Consider the following 14,332-nt stretch of genomic DNA (forward strand, 5'->3'; position numbering starts at 1 on the left):
CACCATGAGACGTGTCTTTTCATTTGTATCTCTTCGTCTCCTATATAAGGAGCCTATTGTACTCAATTTTGAGGCATTCATTCAATCAATCAAACACATTCAATCTCTTGAGTCTCAGGATGATCTTACGTATGAAGTTTTAAGTCTTAATTATAGGATTAGCACCACTAATCCTCACAGTGGTATTAGAGCAAATTTTTTCCAGGACCCGAAGGTTGTGAGCCTCTCACCCTCGCTGCTACACTTTATCCCCTTCCGGGAGTTGCATGGAAGCAGAAGAAAGATGGTACATACGACCATATGAGGTAACTTGAATTTTATCACTCAAACTCTATATATAAAAGACAGAACACAGATATGTCTGTAAGGCGTACGTGATGAATGTCTGCTGGTGACTCTTCGTGTGTCCCTTCCCTTGGGTGATACCTCTTACACCCACACTCCTACCCAATCGTGTGAAAGGGCACGGACCCACCATGCAGACACACCTTCTCCCATGCTCGCACCCTTTCCCCAAGGAGACGTGCCCTTTGCGCACCCCTTTGTGGGCTGAAATCGCAGCCTTGCTGATGTTTCGCTGGCTGGGTTCCCCTTTCGCTGGCCTATATTTCACGTAAAACATCAGCAGCTCATCCTTTTGGAAATTTTCTGCGCTGGACTTCTTTGTACTCTGGCAGCCATTTCCTTAGTTTATTACAACCTTCACATTGGCTGGCCAGCCTTCCCCCAAAATTTAACCCAAATTTAACCCAATGTGAACTCACCCATCAAGAGAAACAAGTTACATTAAAAAAAAAAAACAGGACACCAGCCCACAAATTGAAACTCCTCATGTGAAAGTAGTCTCACTTAATAAACTTGTAAGTTTATTAAAAAAAATGAAAGCCAACGAGAGACTCGCACTGGTCCTCTCTTTCGTGCACCTTTGGCACCGCATCCATGACTGACGTGGAATTTAAAGTGCCTATCCCTTATCTTTCATACATAGAGGAGATTCTCGACAACGTTCTCCCGGAAATTCCTACTACACTGAAGTCATAATTATTCTAGATACTCAAAACTGGAAGTTATTGAGATTCTCGATTTGTCAGAGCCGGACGTGATAATTATTTCCGATTCTCCGACTCTAGAGAGCGAACTTTTTCTAGAGGGACTTTCTGCTCCCAGAGTACCCGTCCCAGCACCTGCTCCTGCACCTGTTCGAGAGTAGGTGCTCCTGCACCTGTTCGAGAGTTCCCTTTGAGGAGTAACCATGCCGAATTCTCAGTATGGGGGTGGTCAATCTGACGACGCCCTTCCTCTTATCAAGGAGCAGATGGCCACACTTTCCACAAGTCTCGCATCACTAATACTGCTTCTCCATCACCTTCTTCCGAAGCTTCAGTGGACAAACGAAACGAACCAGATCCAACTGATGAGGTAGACAATCGTGAACTTCAATTACTTTATCAAATTTTTTAATGTTGCGCAGAAGAAGAAGCTTGATGTTAAGTTGTCGGAACTATATAATGGTCGCTGTGACAAGTGCGTGCTGGACCAATGGCTATTCAAAATGGAGGTCTACTTGTCCAACACGAACTTAGTTGAGAGTAAAAAAGTTGCACTTGCTAGTTCTCTGCTCAAGGACACAACATTTCTTTGGTGGCAACGACCGGTTGCTGATGGTAAACACACACCTTCTTGGGATAAATTCCGGCATGCTTTTCGCTAGGCGTACGAACCTTCCAATGTGGATTTTCATGCTCGGTCCTCTCTTCGCCGCCTGAGCCAAACAGGTTCCCTGGCCGCGTACATGACAGAGTTCCAAAGGCTAACTCTGGAGATAGAGACCCTTAGTCCCTCTGATAAACTCCACGGCTTTATCGACGGACTCGAACCCAACCTAAAGGACGATGTGCACAATTACAACCCTACCACCTTGGATCGAGCAATAGCCTATGTGGAGCGTCTTGGTGATAATCGGCGCCCTACACGGAATTTTCTCCCTGGTGACAGATCTTCAAATAGCGCTCGCTTTTTACAGCATAATCGCAAAGAAAGCTATAGCTGAAGTCAACAACAACAATCTCAGTTCAGACAGCAAGCCACAACGCCTTATTCAATTTCAAGGTTCTACTCTCAAGATCGACAATCTCAAAGCAGATCTTCTTTAAATGCTCCACTTGATCGTGGTAAAGGACGTGATTTTCCTCAAGATCGGCGTTTCACTACTCAGCAAGCTTCGTCAAGAAGGAAGGATTATGTACAATTTGGGGTGGTGACCATAGATGGTATCATTATCCAAAGAGACCAAATCCATCTAATTTGAAAAGAAATTTCAATGCGGAAACATCATCGAATTCTGAACAACCAGCTTCTGCTCAAGATAAAGGAAAATCTGTGGTCAACACAATTCGTGTCTCAGAGGATACGACTATTCTTATGAAGCATGCTCAGCGTGATTCTTCAGTTTTGGAGCCTCTTTCAAAGCAAGTTTTGAGCCTTCTTGGAACTATCAATGGTCGCTCCATCAACATTTTGGTGGATAGCGGATGCTCGGATAATTTCGTCAGCACTCAAATAGTTTAACAGCTTTTCCAACTTAGAAGACATCTCACTTATATGATGTGGAATTAGCAGATGGATCAATTTTAAGTTGTGATGATATAGTTCGACAGTTGCAGTTTGGTATTCAAAATTATGCAGATCAACTGGATTTCGAAGTTATGCCTTTATCTTATTGCGACATGATTCTTGGTCAGCATTGGTTATTTCAATATGATCCAGCCATTAGCTTTCGAGGACATACTATCAATTTGTTCAAAGATGGACGTGAATTGATTTTACACGGGCTTTATCATGTGGAACGAGTGATTCAAGCCTCACGTGTACAAGTCAAACGGCATGATACAGTGGATTATGAAACGAATATGATTTCCGATGCAGATGCATAAATTATAATTGATGAAGAAGTTTTTCCAAGTGATACTTCGTTACGGGACAACGATAAGGACATATTTGCAGATTCCGAGTCTGAAGATGACTATGCTTTCTTTGATTCTTTGTTGGATGATGATATGCCAATTGCAAGTCATGAAGTGGCAGTTTTTGAAGATGACTCCGAAGAATTTTGGGATTCATTATTGCATGATGATTACACTCTCAAGCCAGAATCCTCTCCAGTGATTACTAAGGTTGAAGTTACCCCATCTACCGAGTGCCTTGATAATATTTTCTCTTCACTAAATATTTTGCAGCTATTGGAAGATTTTGAATCAAAATTCTTACATCACATGCAGGATTTTCAAGATCAATCCTTTGTTGCAGTCAACTTGATTATGCCAGATTCCTCTAAAAAGGTCTTTGAACGATGCAATGACATGGGATTTAGCAGTCAAAGAAAAAAGGTTTCGCAAGAAGCAAAGGCTGAAGACAAAGGTTTCATATAACTTAAAGACATAAAATTTCAAAAATTCAATGTTTTTCGAGAATTCTATCAACATCAAAAGTCATTCCTTTAGTCGAGGCTCTCATTTTAAATGGGAGGGAATGTGACGATTGTGACTATGTTGCAATATTACATCTACTTCTAGTTGCCATACCAAGGAGAACCCCTACGCTTGGATGGTCACTACCCTTCGCTCAAGAGACGTGCCTCTTTGCCAAAAGCCACACTCCTTCACACCCCTTCGCCACGGTTGCGACTCTTAGTCCAATGGTTGTAGCTCTTCGCCGAAAGGATGTGTCTTTACGTCTAAAGTCGCATCTCTTCACCATGAGACGTGTCTTTTCATTTGTGTCTCTTCCTCTCCTATATAAGGAGCCTATTGTACTCAGTTTTGAGGCATTCATTCAATCAATCAAACACACATTCAGTCTCTTGAGTCTCAGGATGATCTTAAGTATGAAGGTTTAAGTTTTAATTATAGGATTACCACCACTAATCCTCACAGATTGTATCTGCCCCAACATATAGGATTGCATCTTTTTCTCAGTTTTGGAGCTCCATCCCCACCCTTGTATCACCTCCCTCATCCGCCAGTCATTATACAGGATAGTCACTTTATCCTTTACGGATTCACTGAGGACACCCACCTCATGTACTTTCATTTGTCTCATAGGCCGATTTCGGCCTTTTATAGATGTTTAAAAATCTTTCTTTCTTTCTTTCTTTCATTCTTTCTTTCTCTCTCTCTCTCTCTCTCTCTCTCTCTCATTCTTAGATGTCTCATCTCTTTCTATCTCAATTATCTCTCTTCTCCACAGGTGTGCCTTGTTCATGTGTTTGGCATTGCAGGTGTTCTAGATCGGAGTCGACGTGTCCACCGGGTCACGAGCCAGTTCTTCTCTTCATTGCTTTTTCTGTTGCCACCTTTGACAAGACTGGTGCCCCTTTCGGTATTTATTTATTATTATGGCATTCCGTCAACACCTTTATGCTCAACTCCTTAGTGACATAGAACATTGTCTTCCTCATCAAATAACCTTTCCTTGACAGTATAATTTGCAACTTTCTCCCCACTTTGTAACCGGTGAAAGATGTTTGCAAAATTGGGATCTGTAGCATAGTGATCAAGCATATCTTCAAAGTTAAAGGAGCACCGGTTGTGGGGCCTAAAACTCAAAATAATAAAAAACTTGACGTCTGAGCTCCAATGGTAGTGCCATGTGGTAGGCTGTACGGATTTCCGCATTTTGCGTTGTTCGCAGTTTAGGGCAGCTTTTTGAGAGCTTTTGAGGGCAGTTGCTTTTGGGTTGAAGTGCTTTTGGACCATGTGCTTTTTTGGGACTCTGTATTTGGGCATCCCTTGTACTGTTTATAAGTGCCCTTTGGGCCACTCTTCCAGAGAGCATCTGGATGCAAAGTCTCGGAGAGAGTTGGACCCTTGGGAGTTGTACTTTGCGAACATAAATACTGGGAGGGGCGCCAATCTTTGGGGCCAATTCGTCTTGGCTCGGAACTCCGTCGTGTCGTGTCGACTCTCTCTCTCTCTCTCTCTCTCTCTCTCTCTCTCTCTCTCTGTGTGTGTGGCTCGTCGAGTTCAATGATTTTGGAGTTTCTGTTTGTGTGCTGCTATTGATTTCTCGCTTGGAGTGTCCAAGCATGTAGCAACAAGCCGATAATTATAACCTTCGAAACAAGATGTTGCAAAGTAGCAACAGGGACGTGACCAAAGAAAATTTTGGGAGGTTTTAGAATAAAAGAGGAACAATGCTTTTGATAGGGGGGTGTATGATAGGATCTAGGCCTTTTTATGAAGCAAGGGCCCCTACCATAGGGGTAGCTGACTTGAGCATAAATGTTGATGGATTCAAAGGGGACTTTTGGCGTGTGAGAGGATTATATTCAACATTTGAGATGCGATTCTCTTTCTAGTGATACTTTTACATAAGCTGTTCTTAATAATTAAGCTCGTGAAGATTTAATTGAGGGCCCCACAACGGACATAAGGTTTGATTTTGAAGGGGGGTTCTCTCTCTCTCTCTCTCTCTCTCTCTCTCTCTCTCTCTCTCTCTCTCTCTCATGACTATGATTAGGGTTAGTGAGCCGACGCATACGAGAGCTTGGAGAGTGGGCAATAAGAAAAACGGAGGCAATGGGGAAACCTTGAAGGAAAGGGCACTTATCCTTCGTTTCCTGTCCATGGAAGCGAAGGACTTCTTGAAGAAGAGACAAACTCTTAAAAAGATCGGTATCTTTCTCGGAGGTGACCTCACCCTCTCATAGATTGCTCATATGCAGGAGTTAATGCCGATTATTAGAGCGGCAAGGGAAAAAGGTAAGATTGCTTTTTACCGAGATGGGAGAGTGGTGATATTGGAGCGACACTCCGCATGACGGTGCAAGACCTATGGGATCACACTCGCAGTTGCTACTGGAATTATAATGGATCTCTACGCCTTGATGCGGGTGCTTTTGAGGATAGTTTTACTGGGAGGGACATCATTTTCTACTTTGCACATCAGGCTCCTGAGCAGTTTATGCCACTTGTCAGCGGATACAGATGGGAGGGAGCTTGCAGAGAAGAGACTCGATCAGAGCAGAGAGTATGGGGCTCAGGAGGAGTGGCAGAGAGGAGTTGTAGCCATTGATACATATAGCCCATAGGGATGAGCAGGCTAGGTACATGTGGGTGAGATTGAGGGCAGAGACATGCAGGTGTCTTTACATTGCTATTTGCTACTTTCCTCCGTGTACGTCTTTATATGCACCACCTAGAGGACATTCCCCTTTGTCTGCTTTGGATGATGACATATGGGAGTTCTCTAGGGATGGTGACTTTATCATCCTAGGGGACTTTAATGCTAGGATTGCCCATCACCAGACAGTATTTTATGATACTTCAGAGGAGATGCTGAGGGATTTGGATGTTGCAGAGATGGGCCTATCTAGAGTATCACAAGATGTGGAGCATACTGAGCATGGATGACACTTGATAGACATGGGGAGGACTGCACATGGATTGGCCATTTTGAATGGCCTAGAGAGATTTCCCGCTGCGGGAGGTTTTACATGCTTTCCACATAGACATGGAGCCAGCACAGTGGACTATGTCATGGCACAACTAAGCTTTATCTCTAGTATCTAGGGCCTCACAGTTGGACCCATACCTGTTGGTGTGGCAGTAGATCATGCCCTTGTGTCGATGACCATCTCTTTTGTCACAAAATGATGACGTGGTAGACTGTACGGAATGTCCGAAAATTGCGTTGACTAGTTGATGATGTGGCAGTTGTATGGACGCTCGCAATTCGCGCTCGCATGATGACGTGGCAGCCGTACGAAATTTTGTAATTTGCGCTGGCTGCTTTTTGCCAATTTTTGAGGATTAGTTGCTTTTGGGACAATTTGCTTCTGAGTTTAACTGCTTTTGGGGCTCTGCTTTTAGCATCCCTTGTTATAAGTGACCCAGGGGCTCACTCTGCAGAGCATCTAGACGGAGAGTCCGAGAGCGAGCACCCGCAGGAGTTGTAACTTTGTTCAAGCATTAATATAAAAGAAATACTGAAAGGGGTACCAGTCTTTGGGGCCTATACCTCTAGGCACGCAACTACACCGAGCCATGTCGTCTCGAATTGAACTGTGATTTAAAAGTTGTGAAGTATTTTAAATGATTCTCTCTGGTGTCGCGAGAGATTTCAGACTTGGGGTGTCCAAGTTTGTTACAGTGGTATCAGAGCATCAGACGTGTGCTTTTCTCAAAGCATACAGGTCCTATCAAAGAGCGGACAAGGCACTTCTGCACTTTTGGAAACTGTTACTAAAGAATTTGAAGAATCTTCGGGTCTCGACCCTGGATTTTTTAGTCACTCCCACCCTTCATACATCGTGGATCGGGCGCGCTCCCGTCTTCATCGCTCTGTCTTACAAGGCATAAAGCCATAAAGAATCCCAGATTACACATGGGTTCTCGTGGAGAATCTGACAAAGAAAACACCTCTCAACGGGAAGGCAAAGAAAAGTTGAAATCTGGCGCGAGAACTGAAGAAAAGAATGAAAATTTGGGCAAATTGTTTTTGGTAAAGTTTGCCAGAGCAGAATACAAGCATCCACTGCAGGTACATGGGTGTGAAAAGATTGATCAAATACTCTAGAGACCCGAGATTGTGAAACACCTGAAGTATTACCCGATTGATGAGATTTACTCGAGATGGCGTGAGACCATTGAGTCTCCTCTCAGGACGGGATGAAAGTTGAAAGGACAAACGAGTGCAGAAAAGCAGAAGCTTTACTCGCAAGAAGAGCTGGAACAGAACTGAGATGAACCAGATACTAGAAAGGACATCGAAAGAGATACTGATGTACTAACAATCTGGTTGTTTGTGGCAGATAACCGTAAATAGGAGCGAGGAACTCGCTTCTGTGTGGATTGGGAAGCATGGAGCTGGACATCCACTCTTTTGCAACGAGGTGAGCCATCTCCTTGTTTGCTTTGCAAAGTGAAATCAAGGATGAGATGGTGGGATGGAGAGCAACGACAGCTCAGGAATGAATTGGATATCCTTTCGATTCGAGATATGAATGATGTATTTGAATGAATGAATGAATAATGACGCATGTTGAATGATTCTAGTGCATCAAGATTCCCATATGAAAGAAATGATTGGATGTTGTGGTGAGCGCATCAAGAGTTCCTGCGGGATGAGATGGCTACACAGGGATCTAGGTGCATCAAGACTTCTGGACGATTGAGATGACTAGATGATTGAAACACTGTGTTCAATATGAACTAAGTGTGTGAATAAAAAACTTTGAAACAGGAATTTCCCAAAGTAAATCTCATTTATATATGAGATTAATGTTGTCTGAAAGAACTTGCTTGTTGCGTGCAGATAACAAGTGAAATCAATGATGATGAATGCAATTGGGAGCAATGATCGCTTCAAAATGAATCTGATAAGTATCATGAATTTTGAATGAAACTAATGTTTTATGAAAGAACCTACTACTTGTGAACAGATAACAGGATTAATAATGAGATGAACCTGATAACGAATCATGGATCACGACTGACGAATGAACCTGATAACAAATCATGGATCACGATTGATTTAATTGAATGAATGATTAAACCACTCTGTTTAGTATGAACTTAGTGATGGATTGGGATCCCTAGAAATAATTCTCGCACACGATAGTGCTTGAGGCGAATGACTACTTGCACATGACAGTGCTTGAGTGGAAAATCTCTATAGACATGATCGCAAAAGAAATACCGAAAGGGGCCAATACCTTTACTACGCTCGGCCGTGTCGTCTCGAATTGAACTGTGATTTTAAAGTTGTGAAGTATTTTAAGTGATTCTCTCTGGTGTCGCGACAGATTCCAGACTTGGGGTGTCCAAGTTTGTTACATCTTTCCAGTTTAGTGTAGCACAGAGGCCACGGGTAGCAGCCCCTACTCGCTACACCTTCACACAGGAGACAGACTGTGTCTACATAGATTGGATCTACTGACGTCTATGCAATGAGGAGCCTGGGCGACCTCTGGAGGAGCTTACTACTATACTGACACAGACATTGCATGATGCAGTAGTAGAGGCATACCCACACATCCATCATGAGTAGAGACGACGTTTTGGGAGCATGCCTGAGCTAGTATGATGAGGAGTGCCGCGAGACGAGAGCCAGACTTCAAAGGGAGGTGCTTTTGGGGGACACCACTCACAGACAGTCATGGATTGCCTTGCAACGCCTAGTACGGCGGAAGAAGAGGGTATTTTTGGCTCGACTAGAGCAGGATCTATATCAGCTATTCTTTAGCCAGGACTCAGGTGAGCCATGGAGACTCTTTCATGAGCATTCCCCCCCTCTTGCCATTACTTCTACAGAGGCTTGGGGCCAATACGCATCATCTTTATACACAGTTCTTGGACAGTCGCCTCTTCCCGAATCGCCCGAGGCATGCCCACACACATGTTCTTTTTTCACCACTGAGATGGTGAAGAAGGCCATTGATAGGATGAGGACTGGGAGAGCATATGATCATGATGGCTTAGTGGCGGAGCATTTTATACATGCGAGGGATCTGCTCGCAGAGCTTCTAGCAGTTATGTTCAACCGTGCTGTGTGAGGACTTGCTTGATGCTTGGACCTTATCTACTATTGTACCTATCTTCAAGTCAAGAGACCCTATGGAGCTTGGGAATTATCGTACTATCATGATTGGACTCACATTGGCACGATTGTACGCATCCATTCTTGAGCAATAGCTGAGTAGATGGGCAGAGAGGGAGGGTATACGCGTAGCCGGGCAGGCAGGGTTTAGGAGAGGTTTTTCCACATCCTTACACTCAGAGCCATTATTGAGGAGGGCAAATCACATGGGAGACGGATCTATTGTAGCTTTGTGGACTTCCGCAAAGCATTTGACACAGTGCCCAGAGCTAGATTGATGCACAGACTACTCCTAGGAGATGGGAGTACCCACAGAACTGATTTGGGGGATCATGGCATTATACAGGTCAGTAGTGGGGCATGTATGCACTCTAGCAGGGCTATCTACAATAGTTCACTGCACTACTGGGATGAAGCAGGGCTGCCCGCTCTCTCCTACTCTATTTGGTATGTATGTGGATGAGAGAGATGGTGATAGAGGTGCACAGCTGGCAGGGACATGGATTCCACTATTGCTATATGCTGATGATATTGTGTTGATCTCCGACTCTCCGGAGGGGATGCAATGTCGCTTGGATGCTTTGCATAGGTTTGCCCATGACAGTGGTTTGTCTGTCAACCTTTGGTAAAACCAAGGTCATGGTGTTTAACACCACCCCACAGTGGATCAGGAGATCAGTACCTGCATTCACATGAGACAGTGGAGTATACAAATGCTTACACCTACCTTGGGGTGGTGTTTAGTGGACCAGTATTTTCATTGAGGAGAGCAGCAGAGACTAGACTGACCAGAGCTATGCAGCATTGGGTGGATTGGAGAGGAAGTGTTCACAAATCCAGTTTCAAGAGCCTAGGACGAAGCTCTGGCTTTTTGACACTTTGGTGGCTTTGGCATTACTCTATGGAGTTCAGGTATGGGGGCCTTCAATGGATCACCATGGAAGTCGCACTAATGGATGGGGAAACATGGAGAAGCCTCTGGTCTCTATGATCTCATGGCTTATTAGAGCCAAGGCTTCAGTACCACGACATTATTCGAGCAGAGTTAGTTGCCCCCCCACTAGTGGTTGAGGCGCTCACCAGATCAGTCTCTTCTATACACCGCTATGGGATCTCCCCAGAGATAGATATGCCCACCTAGCACTCGAGTCCTCTCGACAGTTAGCTATGCAGGGAGATACAACATGCTGGTATGGGGAGATGACATCAAGGTTTCAGGTACATGGGTTCAGCATGGACAGATTGCCCCCCTTCCAGTACTCGTTGGATGCACCCTCTCTGACTCTTACACAATCCGAGATCACCAGGCTCATTCGCCAGGACCTAACTCAGCTAGACACAAGGAGGACTTGTTCATGTGGCAGAGTATCTGGATGTGCCATTGCACATCTTCTTCACCATGCCAGAGGGGTCGCTCTACAGCAGGCAGAGATTGTTCAAGCCTGCAGACGCCCCAGAGCACAGGATACCAGGCCAGGCCATCCGGGAGATTAGACTATGATGTGAGCAGACCAGAGGGAGGGAGAAAGAGCGGGCTTTCTCAGAACCTGTGCTACCTTCCTAGGCATGCCATACTACACACCGAGTTTGGTACTGGATGGAGCTATCTAGTCTTTTTCATATCATCCCCTGCATATAGTTTCATATCCATTAGAGATAGAGCTCTATCCCCCTCATTCTTCATACACATGTATATGCACCCCAACGTCAGTCTACTTTATTTTGTAGCATGTTTATTTTCAACCCTAGTCCTTTTTTGTGGATACCTTGAAGACACACAAATGCACATCGTTCTGTCTCATAGACCAGTAATAAATCTTTCTTTCTTTCTTTCTTGTTCAATTATTTAAGTTCAGAGTTGTAATTAAGGATTTTTGCAGTTGTAGTGCACTGTGTTCACCTTGTTTCGTCATAGCAAAAGTGGAATAAAGGTATTGCAATTAGAGAGAAAATGAAGGCTAGCTCTTTGTACTTGTGGATAAGTTCTTTTGTAATGGTTGTTAGTAGTGATTGGTATTATGTAAACAGCTGCTGACGTGTTGAATTTGTGAGTGTGGAGCAGTGTTTTCAAACAGTAGAACAGCAACTGACCTCAGTAGGGGATTTGATATTTTGTAAAGATGAAATAATATTTCAAGCAACACATAACCGTCAATAACAACTTACATGCTATTTTGAGCTGCCAATCACTTAAGGTCTTTTAAGTGGCCATTGACTTGTAAATGGTGGGATTTGTAGGACATGTTCATGTGGCAGAGTATCTGGATGTGCCATTGCACATCTTCTTCACCATGCCTTGGACGTAAGCTGCATCGAAATTTCAGCTTTTGCACTGTGATTCACCTCGTTTTTACTCCTTTGAGGGTGGAAGTCTCCTGCATTTTGCATGTTACAGATCACTTTGTTTCTTAGACCCTAACCCATGTTTGTGGTTTGTTCAGGCCAACCAGTGAATTTCCACACCCACTAGCTCGAGTCAAGCAGCAGGCTGGCTATTGGGTAATGTGTGGTTATATTCTTCTTTTGATTTCTCATCATTAATGCCTATAATGAAAGGGAATCTTGGTCCCTGAAACTCACAAAGGGGAAGTCCTTGTAGATGTCATATCAAGTGGTTGACTCGCTTATCTGGTGGGGTATGAGGAGCCTTGTTAACGAGTTCAGGGTCAAAGAGTTGAAGCTGAATCCGATGAATTATTTCAACCGGAGTCAAGGCTCCATTGCACATCTGCCAACTGGTTACATGTGGAGCCCACATTTAGTCCCAAAGCCTAAAGGTTTACTCTCTTGTTAATCATGGAATTATCTCAGGTCTTGTGTGAGCCATAATTGCACCGTGTTTCAAAACATTTTTAAACATTTTAGAAGTTTCAGCCTAGAAATGGGACTTCTTTTCTTCGGCTTCTTATTTATGATATACCTTGCACATTCACACACGAGCCATGGCACATATGTTATAAGCCTTACTGAAGCATACTTGGGAGTGTTCACCATTTCTATGATTTTCAAGTCAAGTTACGACTGTCAAGGTGAAGCAAGTGGACCACGAGATTCAAGATGATAGGTCTATGAAATTTGGAGTCCCAAAACATCAAATCCGATGTGCCCCTATAGGTCGCAGTTTGCAATTCTTCATGATTTTACAACCGAGATTGTATATAGTAGAAGAAGTCCAAACATTTTTGTTTTCTTTTTTTTTTTTGGGGTGGGGGGGGGGGGGAGGGGGGCTGGAAATGGAGAAGTTTTTATTACATGTGAAGTTTTTGGAGAATCCCAAAAAATGCTTGATTGCTAGTGCAGCTATCTGCAAAATTTTTTTCAGTTTTGATGTTTTAATATTTTTCCCCAAGAGAGAGAATGCTATTTTTTTCCTGAGAGAATACTATTTTTTGCAAACCTGTGTGTACTCTTGGGCGTTGAAAAATGTGACCAGGAATGTCCTTGTAAGGCTGACAATCTTAGAGTCTTCTCTTTTGCACACTACTGAAGCTACGGTTGTGTGATTCAACCTCTACAGGCCTCAAATTAGTTTGACGAGTTCGAATTAATTTATATTTGTAGATCATGGTTCAGTTTTGGTATCTACAAAAGACATTTCTTTTTCTTTGCTCTGTTGATCATTCAAAGCACAAGGTCTGTTCAAATAGTGTGGTAGATAAAGGAATAATCACATGTAAGTGTTACGTTCTTTTTGTTGTTTTGATGTCAATTTTTTGCTCAACTCTAAGCATCTTTATATCCAAATTTCTTTAACAAATTTTTGTTCCTCTCTCGATTTGTTGACTTTGTTTTTTCAACATTGTTATCCTTTTCTATTAAGTAGAATGATCTTATCAAGGTAATGTAGTGATATACACTGACAAATACCCATCAAAGGAGATGCTAGTTTTCTCACGTATGTCATGGTTTGTTCAATATAAAAAGGCTTTTTGTGTTGCGTACATGGGATCATTCAAGATAAAGCATGGTTGCACTCACCATTGTTCTGTATAAGACTCATTACATATGCAACGTAGAACTATTAAAAATGAAACATGGTCTGAAATTGATGATGCTTATTGAGTAGCTGGCTAATGGTGACTTTATTCTGCAGATTGGGGGCCGCGAGTGGACGTAGTTGGGTTTTGCTTCTTAAGTCTTGCAAATGATTATAAGCCGCCGGATGCTCTTGTCAAGTGGCTTGCTGCTGGGGACAAACCCATTTATGTCGGATTTGGTAGTCTTGTAAGTCTGTCTTGGCCTTGATCTCAAGGTAGTTTTGGTACATGCTATTTATTAGGGGACTATCAGTTGGTTGAGAGGTCCAAATATAAGGTACTTACGTCATAAAACTGCTTGGACTGATACTGATTTGTAAATGCAGCCAGTTGAGCATCCAGGCAAGATGACAGAAATTATTGTCCAAGCATTGCAAGAGACGAAACAGAGGGGTATTATTGATAAGGGTTGGGGTGGATTGGGAAATTGTATGTACCTCTGAACTTTGTAGGGCAATGCTGAGTCCCAAGGCATCTGCTTTGAACAAGTAAATTTGATACACCCTTTTGATGCAGTGAAAGAGATTCCAGATTCTATATTCCTTCTGGAGAATTGTCCACACGATTGGTTGTTTCCTCAATGTGCTGCTGTGGTAAGTAAGAAAAGTTCTTCTTTTATAACTTCTTTTTGTTTCTTCCCATCAACCATCAACACCCCCAGGTGCAACCTGATTCTTGGAAATTTAGATCAACCTTGA

The 14,332-nt window shown here is 43.2% G+C and overlaps 1 protein-coding gene across 2 annotated transcripts in view; it reads left to right on the forward strand.

Annotated features, from left to right (window-relative positions):
* The window catches only part of LOC147461958 (sterol 3-beta-glucosyltransferase UGT80A2-like), a 57,342-nt gene that overhangs the window by 41,534 nt on the left and 1,476 nt on the right, over positions 1–14,332 (forward strand). For both annotated transcript variants that reach the window (XM_086509423.1, XM_086509422.1), the window contains 6 exons: positions 11,836–11,899; positions 12,039–12,096; positions 12,197–12,374; positions 13,691–13,821; positions 13,961–14,063; positions 14,151–14,227. In XM_086509423.1, the coding sequence (XP_086365549.1) occupies positions 11,836–11,899; positions 12,039–12,096; positions 12,197–12,374; positions 13,691–13,821; positions 13,961–14,063; positions 14,151–14,227 (611 nt within the window). The remainder of the gene's footprint in view (positions 1–11,835; positions 11,900–12,038; positions 12,097–12,196; positions 12,375–13,690; positions 13,822–13,960; positions 14,064–14,150; positions 14,228–14,332) is intronic.

The sequence above is a fragment of the Adiantum capillus-veneris genome, chromosome 3 (assembly GCF_014529385.1).
Source record: "Adiantum capillus-veneris isolate H3 chromosome 3, ASM1452938v2, whole genome shotgun sequence".
Lineage (NCBI taxonomy): Eukaryota > Viridiplantae > Streptophyta > Polypodiopsida > Polypodiales > Pteridaceae > Adiantum > Adiantum capillus-veneris.